The following is a 27181-nucleotide window of genomic DNA, read 5'->3' on the forward strand; positions in this document are numbered from 1 at the left end:
GTATAAAATAATTTAAAAAAACAGGGAAATAAAGTTAATATTTGTCTTTAATTGAGTTAAAACTGATGATTTCCAAATATGATGTTGGGAATATCACTCCCACCACTCACTCTCACACACACACACACACACACACACACACACACACACACACACACACACACACACACACACACACACAAACAAACACAAACAAACACACACACGCACACCCCCCTCCTCCTCTGGAAACCTGTTCTGGAGGGAGTGACTTGAATCCAAGCGTCGTCCAATTATATGGAGGCAGCACTTATTCCACTTTATTCCCGGCTACAGTTAAGTGGCTGTGAGCCTTCAGAGCCGCAGCAGTATAAAGGCAGAGCTGAACATGTGACTGTGAGCGAGAGACAAAGGTGGAGACATATCTACTACAGACAGAGAGGAAGCTCATCACATCCAGGAGGGCTTCTCATTCTCGTCTGGAGATGCTTCATATATCATGAGATTCTTTCTATAAGGGAGTAATTGTGAGTTGCTTGGAGAGTTTTTCACCTGTCAGGAGGATCAACTGTTGCTGCAGCCAGAGCTCAGTCAGAGACAAGCGTGTGTATGTGTGTGTGTGTGCGTGTGAGTGCGTAATTATGGATGTGTGCGAACGACACTCGGACATGCACACAGCCGGTGATGTGCAATTATCATGGAAGATATACTGTTGTTGATGCCTCGGATACACCTTCATCTGTCCTGATGTGGAGAACCGGCTCTCTCTCACACTGAATACTCTTTATTCTTCACATTAAGGACCTTTTTTGTGTAACTCACAGTCGTTTTGATACAGTGACCTTGCCCGATTTTGACATCCATCATGCTGATGATGATGAAGAACAGCGTAATGGATGCGCATCAGGTTGATATCGATCCGGAATTTGAGCCTCACAGTCGGTCTCGGTCGTGCTCTGCTTGGCCGCTACTGGAGGATTTCCCCGCCGGTGGAGAGGACGCAAACCTGGGTCTGGTTTCGGTCAAAGTGGAGAACGAGCAGTACAACGTGCCGGCGTCGTGCCAGCGTGCCGGGAAGAAAGGCGGCGCACCGGCGGAGCTCCAGCACCCGACCGGAGCTCCGGTTCCCGGGGCGTCTGCGCTGGATGCGGCCGGGCAGCTGCGCAAAGCCAAGTCCTCCCGGAGGAACGCGTGGGGGAACCTGTCTTACGCGGACCTGATCACCCGGGCCATCGAGAGCACCCCGGACAAGAGGCTCACCCTGTCCCAGGTCTACGACTGGATGGTGCGCTTTGTTCCCTATTTCAAGGATAAAGGAGACAGCAACAGTTCAGCCGGATGGAAGGTAAGGTGTTTAGGAGACATGGATGTCATGAATGATTGGGGATTTATGTTCATATATGCCACATGAAAAATAATGTCATCTTCACACACCACATGGGGAAGGTTTTTAAGTGGAATATCTAGTCTATTCTGTCTGCAGCAAACTCCTCTCCTGCATGTTTCAAAGCCCTGGTTCCAAGATTCAAAGGATTTATTGTCAAATGCAAATCAGCTACACGAGAAACTTAAGTCCAGGCTCCTCCAACAATGCAACATAAATGTATAAAAGACATAAAACTGAAAAAAATTGTGCAAAAAGAAACAGAATAGAAATTAAATTTGCCTTTTTTCCTTATTTCAAGGATAAAGGCGACTGCAAAAGTTCAGCCACATGGAAGGTATGAAAAATAATGTTCCTATGTTCTTTTCTTTATTAGGATCCCCATTAGCATTGGCTATTCTGGGGCATGCATGAAGTGAAAAACAAAAATGATCATCATATTTAATATAATCAGTTTACCACAGACACAGATCAATTATAATTTGGAGATGCTTTTAAGCAAACTTTTGAAGCGTACGTTGGATTATTCCTGAATAATATGGATTCCAGCTGACCATGTCCTCTCACACACCGCATGGGGAAGGTTTTTTACTGGACTATATTTAGCCTGTAGTCTGTCTCCTGCAGAAAATCCTCTCCTGCATATTTCAAAAGCCACATAATTGAGCCTTGGTTCCAGTAATTTATGTCTGCGTTGTGTCCCCGAGTCACTCCACTACAGTGTGTTCAGGGGAGTTGAGGGTTCACTGGCTTCATCCTATTTAAGAGATGCATGTGTGTATAGAAGGAGAAGCCACTCCCCCTCTTCACGGTTCTCTTTGGATAGGCTAGTGTCTGGTTTCAAGCCTTCCTCTGCTGGAAAGGAACAAAATACATTTGAGGAAGTTTAGGTCTGAGTTACAAAACGACTTGGTGATGGTTAAAGCAACACATATTACGGTTGATCTTATAAGCAAGTCACGTCACAGAATGTTAGTTTTGACTTTCATTTCCCTGGAAAAATTACTGTTGTTTTTCGCTTGAAAGCTTTGTATGTGTCAAACACCACTGATCCTACAATTCCCACAATGCAACACGGTAACGCTTTTTGTTGGATTGTCAGTGAGACACTGACAAAATGATTCTCGAACACAATCGGCAAAAATGACAGCTATTCTTCAAACTGAAGCTCTTTAGTTTTTGGATGTATGCGTAATCTCATAAAAAACATGTTTAAAGTACTTGTACTTTACCTGAGTATTCACAGTGTATGCTACTTTATACTTTATACTTCATTCACAGGATATATTCTAATTTCAAACTACTGTACACCATTTTTTTAAGCATATAGTACACTATGTTAATATGTTAAGTAGATTGGTATATTAGAAGGCATGGGCCATTATGCATAAGGGCTACTTTTACTTTTGGTACTTTAAGTATATTTTGATGCTGTACTTTTACTTCAGTAAGATTTTAAATGTAGGACTTTTACTCGTAACAAAGTTCTTTGCAGTTAAGCTTATTATAAACACATGTCCTCCTATATCTGGTACATTTGGGCATTAACTTTCTAAACTGGGAGCACGTACAAATCAGATGGAGAAACAAGTTAAAAACATTTGAAAAGGAGCTGAAAAACCTCCATTTAAAACCCTGCTTTCCTGTTTCTCTCCCTAAGTACTTCTTCCACCTCTGTTCATATCTCTGTGTCATGGGTCAGCCCGGGGACAGAGTGTGTCCTCCGGTCCGATTTTCAGCTCCTCACCCTGGGTATAACCCCCCCCCCCACCACCATCCAGTTGAATTACACACAGCCTGTGTGCGAAAGCATGGCACAAGGCAAGGGGGTTTAAAAGGACAATAACAAGAGATGATGACATGGGGTGTCACAGCAAACAGATGTAACCACAGATTATCCCTTAAATTCAAATTAATATGAGGTTAATCTAATAGATTGGTTGATGTAATCTACTTAACGTTACCACCCATTCTGTGTGCGGATTAATGGTCTTTTGTTTCAAAGCCCTGAGCTTCACAATGGCCGCAATGTTTTAGAAAGTTGTGTGCCTTTTGTTCCCTTTTCTAGCCATTTCAAAGCAGTCTGACTGAGATTTGGTGATCTAAATTGCAGTTAAGTTAATTATAAATATTTGTCTTACTATATATGGTCAATTTGGGCATTAATCAGGACTTTCCTCACTGAAAGTAAATGTAATTCAGGTGAAAAAAAAAGTAAATCAACAATTGAATATGAGCCGAAAAGCCAAACATATATTTGTTTCCCCGCTTATGTTATATGGTATTTTTCTGTAGTTAGAGTTTTATCAAAGGGCTCAGCAAATATCCCAAAACGCTGGATCCAAACTGTTAACTCTGACAAAACCGGGGAGATTCCTCAATAAATCGCCTCTTGTTAAATTTGACAGCATTAACATTTACTGGCAGAAAAAGCAGCAACAAGTACATTAATACATGTTTAAAGGGTCACTTCTGTGATTAAGTACTTCACTCTCTCTCATAACGTTGGGGACTTCACGTTAGACAGATTGAAAAGGGAAATGGTTGTTATTGTTTAGGTTCAAAGCTTTGTATTTTTGAGAAAACCCTGGGTACTACTATTCCCACAATGCAACTCAGTAACGTCTTTTATAAGACCCTCGCTGACCAACACATTCTCAGAGAGAACTGACAAAAAGAACAATTTCTTGGTTAATATTTCAAAAGTAAAGTCCTGTTGTATTTTTTTTAAACGTTAAAGCTTTGTGTTAGTCAGAAACCCTTGATACTACAATTCCCACAATGCAACATGGCAGTGTTTTTTTTATTAGACCTTTAATGACAACACATTCTCAAACACAGCTCTTCAGAAATGTCAGTTAATGTCATAAAAAAAAAAACCTTGTTAGCATTTCAAAATAAGGAAGTTTTGAAAAACGAATACAGTCATATTCCAAAATATTAACTTTAACCTGTTGTTTTGGTTATCTTAAAGCTTTCCCTTCAGAGCCACAGAATTTAAAATGCATTTGTTTTTCATGTGGGTTGAATCTTTGCGACGGGTAAACTGAGCATTGTGTGTAAAACCAGCGGGGCGCCTCTTTAAGAACCTCTGACGCTTTTGAAGTCGTGCTTTACTCTTCCTGCTTTCGGAGTGAGATTAGCAGACGTTTCTCATCATCTGTGTGTCTGACATCTAGTTCATCCAGAAACAATCCTCTCCTGTCATTTCCTCACAGCCTTCCATGATAAGTGCCATTGTCTCCCACACACACACACACACACACACACACACACACACACACACACACACACACACACACACACACACACACACACACACACACACACACACACACACACACACACACACACACACACACACACACACACACACACACACACACACACACACACACACACACATTTCCTCCACTGCTACCCCTCCATCTCATTTGGCTCCAATTGAGCAGTATTAAGACGCAGATTCATCTCAATCAAACCACCATTTGATTTAAGTCAGCGGCAGCCTTCTGTCCAATCTTTATGGTACAACGTTTCTAAAAGTGGATTTAAAGCTGAGCATAATTCCCGGGGTCGTGATACCTGCTCTCCGTTTCCCCGCTCTGCGCTCTGATTGGCTAGCAGAGGGCGATTGGTGTCAACTGATTGGTGCACAGAGGCTCCAAGTTGAGGTGAAAAACAACTTGATTTAATCATAATAACAGTGTGGACACACACACACACACACACACACACACACACACACACACACACACACACACATGCACGCACATGTTGGACACTGTAACAGTTGGCATTGGTTTTAATGAGATTCGAAGCACGGAGGTACACAATCCCTGGCAAACACACAGACTGGCGTGTAATGTGTACACACTCACATTCCTGTGTGTGTTTCTGCTTAGATTGAACATTATTGATGAGGGGGATGAGATCAGTGTGTGTGTGTGTGTGTGTGTGTGTGTGTGTGTGTGTGTGTGTGTGTGTGTGTGTGTGTGTGTGTGTGTGTGTGTGTGTGTGTGTGTGTGTGTGTGTGTGTGTGTGTGTGTGTGTGTGTGTGTGTGTGTGTGTGTGTGTGTGTGTGTGTGTGTGTGTGTGTGTGTGTGTGTGTGTGTGTGTGTATATGTATGGATGGATGTTATGAGTGGGAGGGAAATAGGATCCAGTCTTGCTATTAAAAGCAGTCTTTAAGAGCTGTTGTGTAATCCTGTCTGAGAGCTGCTGCTCAGTTCAGCCGTTGGGCTCTTTGTCTTCATCTGGGCCACACACACACATACACACACACACACACGCACATGCACAAACACACACACACACACACACACACACACACACACACAAAAATATACACACACACACACACACAAATATACACACACACACACACACATAAACACACACTCACCTATACACAATGCCGTGGTGTCACTCACTTGCTTTAGTGTGGAGCGTTAAGGCTACAGAGGTGGATTGGATTTCTTTCACACTCTCATATCACTTCTTTGGAGCAGTGGTAGATTTAATTTGATTGTGGTCACACACACACACACACACACACACACACACACACACACACACACACACACACACACACTCACACACACACTCACACACACACACACACACTGTTGCTCAAATTAGTAATTAGTTATCCATTAGTACCCGATGTTACCTTAAATTCTTAAACATAACTGCAAAGGTAACAAGATACAACATGTTTAAAGTGTCACTCTAGTGATTTAATATTTTAGTTTCATACATTTTGGGAGCTAACCAAAGAAAGATTTATGAAATAACGTAAACATTAAAGCAAATGAAGCTGAGATATCCTGACTTTAAGTGCCAAGTATGTGATAAGCTCCAGAAACCCTGGATCCCACAATGCATCTCAGAAAGGTATTTTATTAGACCTTTTAAAAGGCAGCCTAAGATGGGTCCTAAGCTACAAAAGATGATGTCTTTAATATCAATACACTAACGTATTAGCAAAAAAACCTGTGTTTGATGAGTATTGAGCATGATATCGTTTTCTTGTGTAACGCTAATCACCATTACTTCAATTCTTCAAGTCGCATTTTTTATTCTTCTATCAGGTTTCGTTTCCAAAACAATCCAAGTTCATTCGAGAGACAACATGTTTAAATGGTCTCTCTAGTGATTTAGTACTTTGATACATAAATCGGGGAGCCTACCCTAAAAAGATAACAAATGAAAGGAACTGAAGACGTGGTATTTGTCTGAAACCCTGGATCCTACATTTCCCATAATGCAACTCAGTACAGTCTGTCATCAGACCTTTACAGTGCATTGTTGGTACGTTTTAAGTGTTGCTGTTCCTAAATCACTTTAATGCTTCAAGAACGTTCTGCCTTTTTGATCTATCCGCAACTTTTTTACACGAATCTAGATTGCACGTATTAAAACAAGAGTACAAACTGTGATTCAGTGGGTGAAGTGAAGTGGAACACTTTTAAGCATCAGTTACGGGAATGACTATGTATGGATTTCTCCGGCTGTGACTCAGTAATTGCGGTCGAGTGTCGGGTCGTGTTTGTTATCGTATCTGAGGTGGGAGGCTGTGTTTGATCCTATGAAGTGAGTTCAGTCCTGTAGGAGGTCGTGGTGTTGGTGCGGGGGGGGGGGACCCGCTCACACACAGGTTAAACCTATGTTCATTTTAAAGTGTGTGTGCGTGGGATTGTCCTGTCTGCAGGCTGTAAAGCAGCCCACTACCTGAAGGATATAGAGGGAGGTGGGAGGACTAGCGCTGTAATCACACTGTGATATAATGAGGAGAACAAGAACAAATACACATGAGGATTAATTATTCCTCCAGAAAAGCTTTAATTTCTCACTTTTTCTCTTGTTTTATGTCAAACACGCCTCCTTTGCAATGTGCAGTAAAGTGACCGCACTGTATTTACTATAAGTCAAGAAGGTGGAGTCTAAATATGCTTTTTAATTTGTGAGAATTTCATACATTTTACATTTTTGATGTTCAGCTGTAGACAGTGGTGGCAGTCAGACTTCTTACTTAAAGGTAGGGTAGGTAAGAATGGAGAAAAAAAGCTTGAGTGCGCTAGAATTTGAAAATACGCAGCCGAAAAAAATCTGCCCCTTCCTTCAGACTTCCTCACAGAGCCCCTCCTCCAACACACAAGGTTGTGCAGAGATGACAGGCAGGTAGGCCATCCAGTTATTTTAGCCGGGTCGGCTCAGATGATTGGTCGCTTTTTACAGCGCCACGGCTTCCACAGATGACATGTTTTATGTATTTATTGCTATCGGGATGTTAAGAGCATTCCATGGAATATAACAAAAAGCGTTTCTGAAGTGAATTACCTACACTAACTTTAAGTAAAAGAAGCAAAACTAAATTGTAAAAATACTCATGTAAAAGTCCTGCATATGAAAGAACTTGAGTAAAAGTAAGTATGTATAATCAAGTGAATGAATTTAAAGAATTCAACCTGTTGCACAAAAATGTAAAATGAAAAAAAAGAATAATTTAAAGAAAGTCAGAAAATTATTTGAAGTGTTTATGGATGTGGATTAGTTTCTTTTAATCGGTTGATTAATTAAATGTAATGGTACAAGTACCTCACATGTGTACAATATATATAGAGTAAATGTACTCTGCTGCTGTTATTCAATACACTGTTAACTGGCTGCAGGATTCTAGCTTTTAGACATATTTACACACAAATCTTAAACATTAAGACATAAAGATCCCCTGAACACATTTGGGTAAAGTGTTTAAGCTAGAAATGGGGAACACTGTTTTAACTTAAGTACGGTCAGACCCACTTTACCTCTTTATCCCTGATTTACTTCTAATGTGCTTTTAATCTGCTTGTAATGCATCACCGTTCACTAAAGCACCACCGCCCACACTCACCTTCCTCTTCCTCTTCCTCACCCAGCTGCAGGAGCCGAAGAATATAGGCAAGGAGAATTTTTGAAGAAAAAAGGTATTATCTATCCTGCCAATAAAAAAACCTTCATTTGAATTGGGTTCAGGATTGAGTGGGAGCTGGAGAGAGGCGAGGAAAAGATGGCGGCTGAGCACATTGAGAGCAGCCTAAATGCCTGTCAGACCGGGGGGGGGGGGGGGGGGGGGATTGGTTGGAGTTGGTGGAACCGGCTTATAGAGGAAGCTGTGTGCCAGGCGGCCCTTTTTGCACCGCCACACAGTTATTGTTATCGTTACAAAGGCGCAGCAGAAGGAGAGGCAGCTCTCGAGTTGGCGGGCTTGGCGCCGGGTTAACCGGGGGCGGGGAGAGGAATTTGGCTCGTTGGATATTTTGGATCTGATACTGAAAAACTGTGATTGTGTCGTGTGAATGGAGAGGAAACAGTTGGGAAGAGTCGTTGAGAGCTTGAATGGGAAGCAGACGAGCAGATTTTGATCCGGATCAGCTGTCGGCGTGCAGAAGGCCTTTTGAAAAGAGCGAGCTGCGTATCACTTCAGTTTGGAAGGGGGGAGGGGGGGGGGGGGGGGGGGGGGGCAGCAGATTAAAAATGTAGGATACTCTCAAAAAATGAAAGTAAATGGGGGCAACAATGAACTATAACCATGGGCGTAATTTCCACTGGGGACAGGGGGGACATGTCCCCCCCACTTTTCAAAATCCCGTTTGTGTCCCCCCCACTTTTCAAATGTGTTTATTATTATTTTTTACGCAAGAGGTCATCTTCACAGAGGAGTGTCTGTGTGTGCGTGGCACGAGCGCATTTTGTGAGAGAGAGACAGAGAGAGAGAGAGAGAGACAGAGAGACAGAGAGAGAGAGTTACGGGGGTTGTTATTAGCATCTGGTGCTAGCTCGGAGCTAATGGAGATTAGAAGCCCCCCCCCTCCCAGAGGATGTGAGGCCATCACAAATAAAACAGGCTCACATGGAGAGGATACTAGATAAGTTTGCGCACTCATTACATTCCACATTTTTTGTTTGGATTTGTTAACACCATAGTCCCTAATGTATTTGTAGAAATGCAGGAAATGGAATTAAATCGAGAACAATGTTTCATTGCGGAGGACCCCCTGTGTTGTGTCCCCCCCACTTCTCAAACCAAAGTTACACCCTTGACTATATAAAAACATCCATTACTAAAGTCTCACTCCACTAATTCATTATAGAATATCTGCTGTGCCTCAAATTACGAACTTTAGTACTTATATTTGCTATTTTGAATATATTTGAACCAGATATCAGTCCAAAATTGTAGGAAATTCTCCAAAAATGTAAGTAAATTGGGGCAGCATTGAACTATAATTATATCAAAACATCCATTTCTAAAGTCTCACTCAACTCATGCATGATAGTATATATGCTGTGTCTCAAATTTCGTACATCAGCACTTATTTGCTATTTTTAGTGCGTGTTCCCATGTAAAGAATGGCAAATGTTTGCTTACTACTTCACAAAAATGCATTTAAATACTAATAAACAGTTCTGCATAAAGTCTCACGCTTGTGCAGGCAACACGTCTGTTTGAGCTGAAATTGCGTTAAATATTTAAGTTAAGTGTAAATACATGTGTTTGTTAGGTTGTGAGCATTTCACTAAAATAGTTTTCTATAAGAATCCAAGGTAGCATGTGTTGAAATACAGGACAAATGGTCATTTTCTGTTTAAACGATTCCTTTTATCATCAGTAATTATGAGTATGGATGTCTGCCCAGCTGTCAGGTAGATGTTAACCTGCTTGAATAAAGCACAGGTTGAATGTGGAGAAAAGGTCCGGGCTGTAAACAAGGGAAGCACCGGCAGTGGAGGCGGGGTGTTCGCCACTTTAAAATGAGTCACAGCGGTTGGAAGAGAACATAATATTCTCGCCCTCAGCCCTCGCACTTCAATCGCTTTGAATACATAAGCTGGGAGAAAATGTTGAGAAACTCGCCACAGACGGAAATTCCAGAGAGGAGTCCAGACGAGGAGAGAAGGCGGATCCTCGGGAAACGTTCCTGCTGCTGCTGGGTCGTAAAATGTCTGCTCGGCAGAACATATTCTCTCTTTAAATGTTCTGGTGTCTGGTTCTAGTCAGGAAACATGTTACTTATCCAACCATTGGTTTCTCTTCATTTCATTCCAGTGTAAGATCATTGCCAGACATCTTTAATTATGAAAATACATAAGTTTAAAGGTGGGGTAGGTAAGTTTGAGAAACCGGCTCGAGATACACTTTTTGTTATATTCCATGGAATGCTCTTAACATCCCGATAGCAATGAATATCTGAAGTGCTTTGACAAAAAATCCATAAAAAAATGTAATCTGTGGAAGCCGTGGCGCTGTAAAAAGCACGACCAATCATCTGAGCCGGGCGGCTAAAGTAACTGGATGGCCTACCTGCCTGTCAGCCTTCCATCTGTGCACAAACTTACATCGTGCCCTCATTGGTCATGTGCGCGTTCGTGTGTGTTGGAGGAGGGGCTCTGTAAGAAAGGGGCAGATTTTTCCCGGCTGTGTATTTTCAAATTCTAGTGCACTCGAGCTGGTTTCTCCAAACGTACCGACCTCAACTTTCATTCGAAAACATTTCTTATTTCGTCAGAGTAAAAAACACCAAATATATCACTCTAGCAGGACTTAAAGCAGAAAAAGTGGGAAATCTTTATATTGAAAGTCAGAAAATTGCCTTTATCGCCATTTTTCTCCACGTTTAATTGATTTATGATATGAAAACCTATTCACTGAACTCAGTTTGAGTTATGCCATCCATCACAGTTACTATTTACGTAATATTTAAAAGTTTAGATTACCTCAAAGTTTAAAAATCAACAAATACATGAAAAACTCTCAAACATGCATTTTGAAATTGGTCTGCAGAAATGTTGTAAATACATGATATAATGCACATTGGCATAGCAATAGTATGAAAGGGCAGCATTTGTTCTATGAATTGTCTTTTATATTAATCATTTTGTCTGTAAAATGTCAGAACATTTTGAAAACGTTCTTTAAGTCAGTGTAAAACCCAAAAATGTAACTTTAATAGGATATAAATCAGAATAAAAGTTGGACATCTCCACATTGAGAGGCTGAAAACAGCATTAACCCACAATTCTGAATTTCAAAATGTACCGATTAGCATAATAGTTGGCGGGTTATCAACTAATTCTTACAACTCCGGTATGAAAGCTTTGGAAAGTTATTCTAACTTCTTCAATTCTCCATATTCCTGCAAAAATTCACACACACAATGTAAAACACACTCACCACAACATCTGAATTCACATTTTGAGTAAGTAATACATTACAGGGGGTCACTTTTTAAAATAAAACCATCTCTAACAATCCATCACATCTGAGGAGGATCCCACAGGAATCAGCCATAATGTAATCATGCATCAGAAATCGCACTAAATATTAATGTGATTAATGACACAGTCGCTTCATAAAGTATTAAACCCCCTAAGTTTCTCCACATTGTACTCATTATACCATGCACCAAATTTCAATAAATCATCATCATGCACTCACAGTGTGTTTATAATGGGCTGTTTGATGCCTAATAATGCCGTACGAGCACCACTCCAAGTCGAGTGTTGCCCTTATTTTTCTACCGCAAATGGGATTAGTTTTTGAGTTCCTGCACGCGCTGAAATGGGTTTGATAGAAGGAAAAGTGTGTGTGTGTGTGTGTGTGTGTGTGTGTGTGTGTGTGTGTGTGTGTGTGTGTGTGTGTGTGTGTGTGTGTGTGTGTGTGTGTGTGTGTGTGTGTGGGTGTGTGGGTGTGTGGGTGTGTGGGTGTGTGTGCATCTGCCTCTTGTTGTGCAGCAAAGCCTGATGGGAGTCCAGGTCCGGGGGGTACAGCTCTAGTTAATAATTCAGATGAGGCTCATTATCAAGGCAGCGCAGATCTCTCTCTGATTCCACCTTAATTGCAGGCAGGATGTGCCTTTCAGACAGCACACACACACGCACACACACACACACACACGCGCACACACATACACACACACACATACACAGATAGACTAGTGCTAGGTAATATATCGTATCAATACCGTGATAAAACACGCGATTTTCTTAGATTTGGATATGGTAAAATTGTACGTGTTGTCTTTTCCTGGTTTTCAAGGCGGCAGACTTTTCTAAAGGGTGGACATGTCATGTGACCGTGCTGTAGTTCCTTTATAGCCCAACATTAGCCACCTTTAGCTTAGCGGTGGTGACGTGAAGTCATGTGACCGTGCTGTAGTTCCTGTATAGCCCAACATTAGCCGCCTTTAGCTTAGCGGTGGTGACGTGAAGTCATGTGACCGTGCTGTAGTTCCTGTATAGCCCAACATTAGCCGCCTTTAGCTTAGCGGTGGTGACGTGAAGTCATGTGACCGTGCTGTAGTTCCTGTATAGCCCAACATTAGCCGCCTTTAGCTTAGCGGTGGTGACGTGAAGTCATGTGACCGTGCTGTAGTTCCTTTATAGCCCAACATTAGCCGCCTTTAGCTTAGCGGTGGTGACATGAAGTCATGTGACCGTGCTGCAGTTCCTTTATAGGCTTTCACTTAAAACAAAAAACCTTCTCTTTTTTACTGAGGAGCTTCATAGCAGTTTGCAGTTAGCAGAGCTCTACTTTATAAACGTGTGCAGGAATATGTATCTGTGTGGACATGGAGGTCTGAAGTGATCCAATCGTTTCCCAGACTTCATGACTTCAGACTGTCGTTCCCATGTAACTAAACTGAAGAGATTTGCTAGACCAAAGACAGCAGGACAATGTGGAAATCCAGCTCAATGGACTTGATATTCTTAGTTTGAATAAGGTCAAAGGTAGATGTCTTATTTTTACTTTTCGGTAAACTCTGCCAAAGAGTTTTGTCTGTCAGAAGGATAACGAAGAAACTACTGGTCCAATTTTCATGAAACTTTGAGGATAGGTTTAGAAAGGGCCAAGGACACATCCATTACATTTGGACCAGATCCGAATCACAGTGTGAGCCTCATTTGGCTGCGCTCTCCAAGTGCCCTTCTAGGTAATAATTGCATTAGTAATGAAATGGATTACAGCAGGTATCTTTGCATAGCAACCTGGCAGAGCTGATTATGCCAAATGTCAAATCTCAAGAATAATTGGTATCTATTAGTCTGAAACAGACTCTGGTGAATCTGTCTGGCACCAGTCTGAGTTTCTGAGGTTAAAAATACAAAACCATTTTCGCATGAAGTTCAATCAGTGGGTGAATTCATAAAAGTCTCCTCAAGCAGCTTGTGAGATATAAAATGGATGGAAAAAATAATATGATGTGCAGCTGAAGATGCAGAAAAGGGTAAACGTTTGCAGAAGCTAACAGACAAATTAGTAAAAAGCCACACTCCATCATTGTACAGTTCTATCAATCACCCTTAATGCGCATTGTTCTCAGTGAAGTTCACCCATGTTCAGGTGATGTTCGGCATCAATCAAGTCACATTCATTCTCTGGCAATTTTATCCATTTTCATTAAAGGTGTCTGTAATCGCACTTTGATCATAGCTGATAAAAGCCAGTTGGAAATGAACGCCATCAGTGTCTTAAGAGCCAGATTGGTTGTGTTTTTTCCAGAGTTATATGCAAAGAAAGTCTGTTTAAGAAGTCGGGAAGGTGTCTGCTAACGATTTCATTAAAAATAAAGAGTCTATTGTTATCACAAAGACGGGTCAGGGAGGGGTATCTCCCCTCATGAATATTCATCAGGCTAACGGCATATTTGGACAAATTACAATAAAAGCCTCTCAAGCTGGAGTGGAAATAATTCACAATCCACTCATTTTGGAGATTATTAATCAAACGCTATTAAACTGCATTAAGCAGATTAACATTACGGCATGTACAGACTGTGTAATGCGTGTGTGTGTGTGTGTGTGTGTGTGTGTGTGTGTGTGTGTGTGTGTGTGTGTGTGTGTGTGTGTGTGTGTGTGTGTGTGTGTGTGTGTGTGTGGTTGTGTGTGTGTGTGTGGGGGTGTGTGTGGTTGTGTGTGTGTGTGTGTGGTTTGTGTGTCTGTCTGTCTGTCTGTCTGTCTGTCTGTCTGTCTGTCTGTCTGTCTGTCTGTCTGTCTGTCTGTCTGTCTGTCTGTCTGTCTGTCTGTCTGTCTGTGTGTGTGTGTGTGTGTGTGTGTGTGTGTGTGTGTGTGTGTGTGTGTGTGTGTGTGTGTGTGTGTGTGTGTGTGTGTGTGTGTGTGTGTGTGTGTGTGTGTGTGTGTGTGTGTGTGTGTGTGTGTGTGTGTGTGTGTGTGGTCCAGGAGAGGTTAGAAAGACTGCCTCCCGGTGGATCTCGGTGTCAGTTTGATGAAAATAGGTCAGGATTCAGAGCTTGGCGTTTAGCATTCTGCACATGTGACGGCTGACGGCCTCGAATGAACTCCAGACTTGTCTCCCCCTCCTCCTCTTCCTCACCCCTTGTCTTCCTCCCCCTTCCTCCTCTTCCTCACCCCTTGTCTTCCTCCCCCTTCCCCCCCTTCCCGCCTCATTCCTATCTAATCTAAACTCTGTCTTGTCAACCTCGTTCATCTTGCTTCGATTCAAATTCAAATCTGCTGCCATAGATTAAACCCGCAGAAAAATCCACAATAGTCTGGCGGTATTTATTAGACCTAGATGTTCCTCTTTCGGTATTGTAGTGAGAGAAAATAGATGTGCTCAAACGTTTTTATGAGGATAATATTTCAGTCGTGGCCGGCAGTGACCTAGCTTAGCATAAGGTCTTCTGTATGTTTGGTCACCGCTGGAAAAAGGTCTGATTTATGTATTATTGTCCCACGGAGCAGACCCTCATCTCTCAGGACTGAACGCTTTTTAAATAAAAATACTCTCTAAAAGGTGAAATCATTTAGAGACGAGACGCCTCGATGTGGAGAGGCAGCTGAGGCTTTGAAAGTGAGTCACACCTGTGGCATGTGGAGACTTTAATGGACAAAAACAAGAAGTAAATATAAAGTTAAAAACATGGAGGGATACGTGAAAATATTGTGACAATTTGTACGTTTTGGATTGGGAAGTTGTTTGTTCGTCCATAAGCTTTAAGGTGTACCGAGGAAAACACATGGACGTCAGCCGTGAAGCTAATATGTACTTTTGTCCTCCATGTTTCTGATTAACATGATGTCAACTCTGCAAAACGAGCACCACAATGTTCCCCAACTTTCTGAGTTGTTGTTTTGACCTGAGGGTATTTTTGAGGGAATTTCCCTCGTCAGAATCTAAAATCGGACTCCACATGAATGAAGCTCAAATGCTCTATCTCACACAGAATGATTCAGAACTGCTGAAAACAATCATGGGTTTTTCTTTGCCCCATGCCACATCCTTCCACAAAGTTTCATGAGCATCAGGCTTTCAGTTTTTCAACAGAGAGACAGAAAAGCAGAAAACATGACCTCCTTAGTGGCAATGGTAAACGTTTTCAACTGACCAGCCACATTTGATGATGATACACTTTTCCACTGAGTTTCATGCAAATCAGGCTAGTATTTTTTAAACAGACAGTCAAAAAACATGACCTCTTTGCTGCATGAAAGTTATCATGTAAACTGTCCAGTCAAAGTCCCTGTTTTCTGTTAGTATTCAAAGCATACTGTCTTTGTGTGTCTAGTATCTGTCCCTCATTGTCAGCCTCTAACTTACCCACATTTGTTGCCGATTTTGAAAGTAGTTGTTTTGCCCATTTTTTTTTGTTCGTCTGATCTGCTCCAACGTTTGATGAGTTCTTCTTACCCCCATGAAACACCTTTCCACCAAGTTTCATGCAAATCAGACCATTCGTTTTCAGACAGACCAAAAACATGACTTTCTTGGCTCACGTAATGTAAGTAATCCTATCAACAACTCAGTGTTTCTATAACTGGAGTTTATAAAGGAACATATATGTGTTTGTTTGTGCCTCGTGTGTCCAGTATCTGTCCCTGATTGTCAGCCTCCACCTTGTGAAGTGTTAGATTTCTCCTCCAATCTCTGATTTACGGGCCCGTGAAAGTCTGACTTCATCAAATCCCTGATAGCGCTCGTCATGTATACGGGCTTTGATGAGAGCCACGGAGTCGATGTGTGAATTTAATGGCTGCATTAATCTGCCTGTTTAATGGTGTTGTTGAGTGGAAGGTGGTCACCACGAGACGAAGCACTAAAACATGAGTTATGAGCCCAGCCGGCGCGCGAGGAAAGGGCAAAAATGCAAAACATTGGAAGTGGAGGAGAGCGGGATTAAACAAGGTCTTCGGTGAGAGGACGGAGGAAAAGTAAAGATAGTTACTGAGCGTCAGAGGTGGACGAAGTACTCAGATACTTTACATATTATTACATTAAGTTTGGCGCATTTAAAGTTCATGGACCTGCAGATTCTTGAGTTTGTTTGCACTTTGGATAAAAGGGTAAAATAACCACATTAGCGTCAAAATGCTGCAATACAAGTTAAAAAAAGCAGCAAAATGTACCAAAAGTTAAAAGAATAGAAGAAAAACTAGTGTCCGAAAGTACATTTTTCTGCTCTGATACACAAATAATTATCGTTTAGGAATGTTTGTAATATATTTGATAATTTTAACTTTATTGTAACTGTTGTTTAATGGTTTAAGCTTTAGAGATGCATTCTTTGTTCTCTTTTTTTTTTACTTTTTGATGCAAAGTCCTAGTCTGAAAGGGAACTCAAGCTCTAAAAATGTAGAACAAAAATACATTAATGTCAAATATTGCAAAACAAGTAAGAGTCCAACAATCATTTCAAGAACAGAAGAATTAACAGCGAAAAGTACTAAGTATTCATTTTGCAGGAAACGGCCCTCAGATTTAATGAAATATTAATGTTTTGTTGGTTTAATCTCGATTTGTAGGCTTTTATATTCATCTGAAATGTACAGTATTGACATAGAATAAAAAAGTAGTATTAAAGAAAGTAAAGTATTGAAGTAAATGTATTGAGTTAATTCCATTGCTGATATGTGTCCTATTATATAAATAATAAGAGCCCACTAAGATCCCAGAATATTAATGTTACCTTATTCATAACAAAGCCAATCAAAGACATTTGATCACTGAGCCTCATTACAAAAACAACCTGCCAAAATGTTTTAAAAACACCTTTAAAAAAAAGCTGTATGGTTTATTGTAGATGTATTTCAGCAGGTTCATTATCCAAACAGCCTTGTGACGAGATGGGAGATGAAGCATATTTGTGTAATCTTATAAAGTGTCACATGAGAATCAATTATCATGTGTTATCTGTAAATTAACAGGATCGCAAGACGTGCTAACAAATAAAATATCACCTCACGCTCGTGTTTAACAACAACAACGACGACAAGCCGCTGAAACTCTGACTCTGAATATCATTTTATTTTACACCAGGCTCAGCAGCCGGGGAGAGAAACTAAGCACATTTATTAAAGTGCTCTGCTTCAATTCAACTCTGAAGTACTTGTATTGAGTTGGAGTATTTCCATTACATCACTTTTATACTTCTACACAATTTATAAAAAAATAAGACCTTTCACAGCTGAAAGTTAGTTTAAGGTCGAGTTGAAAGATGAGTGTTGGAATTGTTGAATTTGTCCTAAAAACCCAGCAATCACTCAGCATTTTACCCGGTGGAGACCTGAAGTCATGTGACCGTGCTGTAGTTCCTTATAGCCCAACATTAGCCGCCTTTAGCTTAGCGGTGGTGATGTGAAGTCATGTGACCGTGCTGTAGTTCCTTATAGCCCAACATTAGCCTCCTTTAGCTTAGCAGTGGTGACGTGAAGTCATGTGACCGTGCTGTAGTTCCTTATAGCCCAACATTAGCCACCTTTAGCTTAGCAGTGGTGACGTTAAGTCATGTGACCGTGCTGTAGTTCCTTATAACCCAACATTAGCCGCCTTTAGCTTAGCGGTGGTGACGTGAAGTCATGTGACCGTGCTGTAGTTCCTTTATAGCCCAACATTAGCCTCCTTTAGCTTAGCGGTGGTGACGTGAAGTCATGTGACCGTGCTGTAGTTCCTTTATAGCCCAACATTAGCCGCCTTTAGCTTAGCGGTGGTGACGTGAAGTCATGTGACCGTGCTGTAGTTCCTTTATAGCCTCGTTAGCTTTTCAAGTGGTGTTAGTTTCATAAACGTTGAGATTATTTTCTGCAAAAGTCTAAAATCTGTTATAGATGGAGATGCTAACTACAAAAATACGTCATCACCACTGTATTGACATGATCATGATAAGAAATGCCAATTCTCAGCTTCCCTCTCGATATAACATCAGATATGACGGCAGTGATGAAGCCGATGGGAGGACAGCATGATGGTTGCGTGACTTTCTGTGTCATCCTCGCAGTCGACGGATATTAAAGACACAGCGCAGAGGCCTTTCCCTCCGCTCGGTCCCTGCCCTCCCTCTCCCTCTCCCTCTCCGTCTCTCTAATGATCTGCTCCGCCTGTCGCTGCCTGGCTGACTGATGCTCACTGACAGCTCCACTCATGCAGAAACACTCCCCCCTTCACACACACACACACACACACACACACACACACACACACACACACACACACACACACACACACACACACACACACACACACACACACACACACACACACACACACACACACACACACACACACACACACACACACACACACACACACAGTAATGAACTCCTACATATTTTCTATGCTTATGCGACACACATGCACCGTGCACGGCATCTTGCGAGAATGATCCACACAAACAAATCACGCCCATTTGTTCAGTCACATGTCAGCAGTCATACACGTGGAGCAGCTGACAGACGCACAAATAGAGCAAACACTATCCATATACATCACCTGATATTCCATAGCATCCGTGCATTTTTATGCAAATGAACAAGAAGGCTGAATGGAAAGCGGCACATCTCACCGAGGCTCCTGCAGAAGCGTTTTGCTGCAGGCAGAAAACTTTTACTGCTTATAAAGAAATGATGTAATAAATAGAGATGGGAGTGTGTTAGTCATATGAATAATGATGCAGGTTTGACACGATACGCTTGTTAAATGTCTCGTAATGAGGACACGATTTGATGAGTGGGACAAGTTTCCAAAAGAAATAAACAGTTTGCAGTTTGACTTTGGACTGTTTTAAGAATAGATTATGAGGGGAAAACCCCTAATAATAACTAAACCCAGCTTCTTACATTTCAAGATCTGTCCCTTTTCTCCATTTAAATACAAGGAAAAACGAAATACACTTAGCTTTAGGGATTCTGGTTGAAAATAGAAGATGTTATCGTAGGTTTTGGAGATCGTGCTAAGCATTTTTCAATATTTTATGATTTTTTTAATGCGAACACTTAAAGGTGGGGTAGGAAAGTTTGAGAAACCGGCTCGAGATACACTTGTTGTTATATTCCATGGAGTGCTCTTAACATCCCGATAGCAATGAATATCTGAAGTGCTTTGACAAATAATCCATAAAAAAAGGTCATCTGTGGAAGCCGTGGCGCTGTAAAAAGCACGACCAATCATCTGAGCCGGCCCGGCTAAAATAACTGGATGGCCTACCTGCCTGTCAGCCTTCCATCTGTGCACAAACTTATCTCGTGCCCTCATTGGTCATGTGGGCGTTCGTGTGTGTTGGAGGAGGGGCTCTGTGAGTAAGTGGCAGATTTCTTCCGGCTGTTTATTTTCAAATTCTAGCGCACTCGAGCTGGTTTCTCCAAACGTAGGCTACCCCACCTTGATGCTTAGCCAAGCTAACTATAAAACACTTTAACTGACAGGACTCAGGATGAACTGTGTACTGTAAGGTAGCTTCTAGCTTCATGTCGAACAGTCAACATTTCCCAGAGAGCTTTCTTTGAAATCAACAGGTAACGCTAAAAAACATTACATTTAGATTGTATGACAAAGTTTTTATTTAATATATCTGACTAGCTATAGCTAGTTATTGATTACACTTTTATAGCAAAGTATAATATACATTGAAGTGCAGTTATGTCAAGTAAGATGTTACAGTTCGTATACACTAAACAGATGATTGATTGATTGACGCAACATGTGGATTTTTCACAAGAGATAAATACATTCAGATTTTTTCTTATCGCTTAGCATTTGCAGAAAACATCTGACATCCTATATTTTTGACATTCTGAAAAACTCAAATTGTATTCGTTTCCACCTGTTGTATAGAAACAAATCTAATTCTCAATTTTTGTTTGCATCTTTTCAATTCATAACGCCATGATGCAGGGATTCAGATTGTATTATTGTTTTGATTGCATAAAACCTGCTAGTAGGTGATATTATCCAAGGAATATTCAATGTATTTTGCACACATTAGCAGGTCTGTGATGATGCAGAAAACACTCCAGTGGTAAATCGTATCCACTCCACATATTCAGCAACACCTCCAAACTGCTCCTTGTGGACATAAAGCCTACTTTCTCAATAAAATAACTGAAACTCTATTCATTTATTTTCATTAGCACACATTAGCTCTCCCTCTGCTGTTGCTCCTCATGTCTAATTGACCCTTAATAATAAACAGTCAATCATATGGAAATCTGATCCAAAATAGCTTATTTACACCAATTTGGGGTAATTGACTCCCATGTTGTGGCATTGATAAGCTCTTTAATCAATCTATTACAAATATCAGGATCTTTCTGTGAATGTATCTAAGCGTGCAGAGCATCCTCACATCGGGGGAGTTTCAGGAGGGAGGAAATTAGGTCAGTAAGCAACACTGTGATGCAGGGCGACCCCCCCGGGCCCCCCTCAGTACGCCCCCCCCCCCCCCATCTCTACACACACACACACACACGCACACACACGCACACACACACACACACACACACACACACACACACACACACACACACACACACCCCTCCTGCATACGGCCCACAATTCCCCAGCTGATGGCTCTGCCCGGCGACTAAACTCAGCCGCGCTTACACAAGCCTCGGAGAGATTAGAGACTCGGCCAGGTACTCCAAATATCTGGGCTGCAGACCAACGTGAGAGCAGAGCGGCTGTAGTGGAGAGGGAGGGTGGAAAAATTGAGAGAAAGGGAGAAATGTATGGTGAAATTACATTTGAGAATGACCATATCTGGACCCAAATGTAGAGTTTCTTACTATGCAATAGCGAGAATCTAAGACAAAAATTAGAATCCGGGAAATTGGCCGTTCACGTAACTTTACTCTCGGACACTTAAAACGGTTTGGAGGTCATATCTAATGACTTTATTTAACCATTAACTAATACTTTACAGCTTAGGTCCAACATATGCTCTTAACATTTTTCGTTTATTGATTTTTGAATGCGTTTTTTTTGTCCAGCAACACGAGCGACCCCTGCAGTGCTCAGCCTTATTTGTATTTGAATAAGAACATTTCTTACATAACATAAGTGGTTTGTTCAGTACGTAACTTAGGGAACAAAAAGTCAGCAAAGTTCCTCCTAGTTTGAGTTTCTTATGTAGCCTACGCGGTTTGTCACGTCTACGTTATCTTGCGTTTAGAAGAAAGTCAATGGAAACTTCCGCGGCCTGTGTGAGAATAAGTGTGTGTTACGTAACTTATGGACATTACTTGAGATACACATGTAATTTAAGTTAGAGAGATGAAAGAGAAAACTGTATGGATGAATAACACTTGAGAATGAACAGACGGCCAAACACTGATAAAGTTTTGTTAAACAAGTTATAGATATCTTTTATTTTGATAGTCACGGGTGATTAACGGAGAATAAACTGACTTCCTGTAGCACCTGCCCTTCAAACACTCATGCAACTTTAAGCACGAATAAAAGCTAGATTGTCACCCACAAATGAAACCCAGTGGAAAACACGAAATCCATTTCCATTTTAGCTTCAATTAGCAGAACGATTTCCAACTCTGTTAGCACTCCTCAGTTCAAGGAAACGCGTCGACGCTCAGATATGCAGGAGGAGAAACTTCAAGCATCTAATGAAGTTTCCCGTCGACTCTTTGAAAAACTGAAAGCTCTGTTACACTCCACCCCTCATCTACCAGCTTGACCCCCCCCCCCCCCCCACTTCACACACACACACACACACACACACACACATACACACACACACACACACACACACACACACACACACACACACAGAAAACACACATTCCAGCATCTCCATTAGCAATTCATGAGCAGCGTCTCATTAGACTTTAAGTTTTACCATAGGCCTCTGAAGTATATGGCTGGAGCAGTTATTAATATTTCATAGCCTCCCATTGAGGAGCTAAAAACGAAGGCGACCCGCTTCCGCTACAAAGTGACTTTTTATTTTATTTTATTCCTCTTCTTCTTCTTCTTCTTCTTCTTCTTCTACTTCTTCTTCATTTTTCCCGCCTCTTCTCCCAGTTCGTTAGACTGCCTCGTATGTTAGCTCCGCTGCCGCTTTTCAGTTTCCTCGCTTCCGATCCCTCTGCCACACAGACCTTAACTCAAACTGACTTAATTGGGCTGTCTTTGTTCTGGGGAAATGTGGGCATACCTTCCCCTTCTCCCCAGCAAAGAGAAAGTGAAGAGGGGAGGGAAACGATGGAGACGGAGGAGGAGGAAGAGGAGGAGGAGGAGGAAGAGGAGGGGGGGGAAACGATGGAGGAGAAAACTGAGTGAACCCAGATTCCTCTACGAGAACTCAAATTCAAAGGAGCTTTATGACCGTCAATGAACATAATAATGCTAAAACATTTTGTACAAAGTGCTACAACAACGAAATAAGAATAAATATAATACAAAATAAGAACTCTAAACATCAGCGATACATGTTGCACAACAGGAGAACATTGAACATGCATGCCAGCGATAACATGTAATTAAAAATCAAAGAAAGAGTGTGCCATGCTCGGATTATGAAGAGGGGGACTCAAGGGTTTGGAGGGGGGGATGTGTGTGTGTGTGTGTGTGTGTGTGTGTGTGTGTGTGTGTGTGTGTGTGTGTGTGTGTGTGTGTGTGTGTGTGTGTGTGTGTGTGTGTGTGTGTGTGTGTGTGTGTGTGTGTGTGTGTGTGTGTGTGTGTGTGTGTGTGTGTGTGTGTGGATTCTCCAGGGTTCACAGGGTGTCTGTCAGACTGGCAGACAGGAGCTCTGCCCCCGAAACAAACCCATGCATGAATAAGTCAATAAAGTTGTGTGTGTGTGTGTGTGTGTGTGTGTGTGTGTGTGTGTGTGTGTGTGTGTGTGTGTGTGTGTGTGTGAGAGAGAGGACGAGGGTGATGAGGAGGCGTCTTGTTTCCCAGCGTCTGTGACAATGAGACAGACGCCACATTCCCTCACAATGAGAAACAGACAGAGAGAGAGGAAGAGTGATCAAAACCAGATAGAGGGTGAGGGGGGGGAGAGTGCTTTGAATCGGTTGGGACAGTTACAGCATGCTTGCACGTTGCACGAAATCGCTTGGAAGCAAAAGTATTTGGAGTAGTCTGTGTGTGTGTGTGTGTGTGTGTGTGTGTGTGTGTGTGTGTGTGTGTGTGTGTGTGTGTGTGTGTGTGTGTGTGTGTGTGTGTGTGTGTGTGTGTGTGTGTGTGTGTGTGTGTGTGTGTGTGTTGTTGGGGTTCTGCAAAAGGCCTTGGACCCATATGAACCCGACGGGTATCGCGAAATGCAAACCAAAGGTTACATTTTTGTAATTAATTTATGCAAAAGATCGAGATATGCTTGGTTCAGTTCGGCACAGGTGTTGTGATAAGTTGCAAGACCTTTAAAGATATTATGTCTAAATAATTAACACACGTTATTTCAAGGCTCAATGTATGAATGTAATAATCCAACAATATTAGAGCGTACAGAGATGAAGCCTCTCTCCTCTCCAGGCTAATTCACGACGTTAGCCGCACGCTGTATTCTTTACACTTTCCTTTTTCTAAATTAGCATTGAACCTCTACTCGAAACACAAAACACACAAGCCCAACATTTACGAGTGGTTGCCTAACCTTAACGATACAATGACCGTTTGTCTACAAACCTTCAGAGTACTTCAGACTTTCCAGCGCTGGCATTGGACTCAATCTGAAGGGTCTTGCAGAAACATTTTAACCCTTCTGCTCAGCAATGGGGTCCGACGCAATGTTTTGTGTGTGCGGAGGATAGTTTTTTAACAACAAGTGGTCCAAGGCCCATTCTAGAGGATTCTGTCCAATGGAGGTCTTATGGGTGCCTTTCGTTAACAATTCATTAACCAAAGTTTGTTTGCAAAGACCTCTTTTGAGTTCTTTTCAATGTTTATGGTTGTCATGTTGTTTGGTGCGTTGGTCTCAATCAGAATCAGAATCAGAAACAGGTTTATTTCCAGGCAGGTTCACACATACGAGGAATTTGACTTGATGTCATGGTGCATACATTAAATATAAAACAAGAAATCTTTAAGGACACGTAATAAAATATAGTTAAATAGCAATAAAATAAAGCAGTCATTTACATGGAAATAGAATGCTATGCATGAATTATAGGATATAAAATATGAACTATGAAACAATAAATATGTGCAGTAAGCAGTATGAACATTGTGTGCATGAATGTAATGCATATAGAGACTACGTTGTGGCTGAGGTAAGTGTCAGTGGGGGGGGGCGGGCCTTGTTTAAGAGGCCGGTAGCGGGGGAGAAGAGTCTGTTCAGGTGGCGAGAGGTTTTGGTCCTTAGGGGAGGGGGGTGAACAGTTTGTGAGGGGTCGACCACTATCTTCCCTGCTAAAGGGTTTTGCAGAAACATCTTATCCTTCTGCTCAACAAAATGCTCACATGGACTCAGAACAAATGAAGGAAAGAGAAAAATGAGATAAACCAGAAGCCGACCTGAACTAGATTCCAAACGTCATACTTTGTCGAGGCTAACCGGGTTCATTTCAGGTTCTCTTTTGCAGGTTGAGGGTGGTGAGAGCATACTTGCCAACCCTCCCGATTTTCGCGGGAGACTCCCGATTTCATTGCCCTCTCCCGGTTTCCTCCCGGGGTCATATTTCTCCCTCATTTCTCCCGATTTCTGACTAAATCCGATTTACTCAGGACTGTTTCCACTCGGACTTTAATACAGCTACACCATTGTTTGGTTTCCATGGTAGCGCGTCTCTTTAGTAGCGTGTGCAACTGAAATTCTGAGAGGGTGAGGCAGATAGTCACAGAAAACAGAACAAGAATGAACAACTCTAGCCCCTGCTCACTCCTTTCCTGTAAAATACAGGTCCAGCCCACACATATGCTCCATCAAGACAGTGAATTTAAAACTACAATAAGCATGTTAATGTTAATCTAATACGGCTCCGGCGATCCACTAGCCCCCCCCCCCCCCCCCCCCCGCGGTGGTTTTGAAATGCTCCCGATTTATAAGGTCTCAAGGTCTCAAACCATTCAGGTGTTAACATGTTGAAGCTCCACAGTTACATATCGCTCATGTTCTCCTCAATGTTTTTAATAAGAACCAATGAAGTCAGAGAGGGAGAAACAGAGGAAAAGCACTGTTAGCTCAGCAGGCTAACGCTACGTGTCGGCTACATGCTGTTTCCTGTCATAGTTTCTTTTCCCACTGAGCACTGAATATTATGTTGAAACAAATACCACAACACTTCAGTAGCCAACCTTTTTGTACATATTGGATGATTCTGCAGCTGTTCTGAATCCAATGGAGGTTGTAGTAACCTTAACCATACCTTAACTATAGTTTGTTTGCAAAAAAAAACGATTTCGAATTTGTTCACTTCCCTTGGTTCCCATGTACTTTTATTGGACTAAATCAAAAGGGTTTCGCAAAAACATCTTAACCTTCTGCTCAACAACGAGTTAAACAGAGCACAACCAGTGAAAGAAAGACAGCCATCTCTCTTTAAATGTCATTTTAAATGAACCAGAAGTCGAATCCAGACTCACAACCCGACCTGAGCTGGATCCCGAGGCGTTGAGGTTGGTGAGAGGTGAAACCCTTCAGGTGTTAATATGTCTGAACTCTGCAGTTACACATCGCTCCCTTGACACACATGTTCTCCTGAATGTGACGGCGCAGGCCAGGGCAATGAAAGAAATGATTTAATAATAAGAGAGGGAGGAAAGACATGTGGGGAGTAAGGAGGGAGGGAGGGGTGAGTAGTGACGCAGAGAGAGAAACTGGGATGGAAACAATTCAGTGTCCTTGGAAACCAATAAGGCTAATTTGAATTTGAGACTAAGGACTTATTCTTCTTTCTTCCTTCACCTCGTATGACCTCCTTCTCTTCGTCCTTCTTCGTCTACGCTCCCCAATCAGTTTAATCTCCCCCTCTCATCCCTTCCCTCCCTCTTTCTCCCTCTTTCCATGATGGATGGGCTCTGTGAACACTCGCCTAAGCGCTCTGTCAGATCTGCGTAGTAAAAAGAAAATCTGGAGGTTCACTAACGTCATTTCTCAGCGCCTCTGGATCTGGATCTGTTTGTGGTCCTGTGTGTTAGCCATGGGAAAGCTGCTGCATGCACGAAAAGGAGGAAGGAGGAATAGATCCATTTGATATATTTGCAAAATGTTTTGGGGAATGTGTGGAAGGTGTTTCACATTTACATACAATATCATCTCCAAACACTGGTTGCCAATCCCTTCACACAAATAACATTGAGTCTAAATCAGCAGATTGTACTTTTAGGTGTTTTTTAAAGCACTTTTTTGTTTATTTATAGTCTTTTTAATTTGTATCGTACAATGCCATGTCTTTTATGCTACTGCAACACACACATTTCCCACATTGGGATCAATAAAGGACTATCTTATCTTACCTCTTATCTGAATGTCTTTTTTTAGCTGCACAGTTTTTAATGGACTTATTTTAGATCCTGCAACCATGGTAAAGAAATCAGGAGGTTCACTCGGGGACACTTAACGTCATCTCTAAACGTCTCTGGATCTG

General features: G+C 41.8%; 1 protein-coding gene across 2 annotated transcripts in view; it reads left to right on the plus strand.

Annotated features, from left to right (window-relative positions):
* The first annotated feature begins 340 nt into the window (after window positions 1-340).
* The window catches only part of foxo6b (forkhead box O6 b), a 52950-nt gene continuing 26109 nt past the window's right edge, over window positions 341-27181 (plus strand). Inside the window, exons 1-2 of one of the 2 annotated variants that reach the window (XM_079655004.1) lie at window positions 341-1324; window positions 1665-1700. In XM_079655004.1, coding sequence (XP_079511130.1) covers window positions 845-1324; window positions 1665-1700 — 516 coding nt within the window. In that variant the 5' untranslated portion in view covers window positions 341-844. The remainder of the gene's footprint in view (window positions 1325-1664; window positions 1701-27181) is intronic. The other variant, XM_079655005.1, reaches the window with a different exon arrangement.

Source organism: Notothenia rossii (assembly GCF_949606895.1).
Source record: "Notothenia rossii genome assembly, chromosome: 10".
Classification (NCBI taxonomy): domain Eukaryota; kingdom Metazoa; phylum Chordata; class Actinopteri; order Perciformes; family Nototheniidae; genus Notothenia; species Notothenia rossii.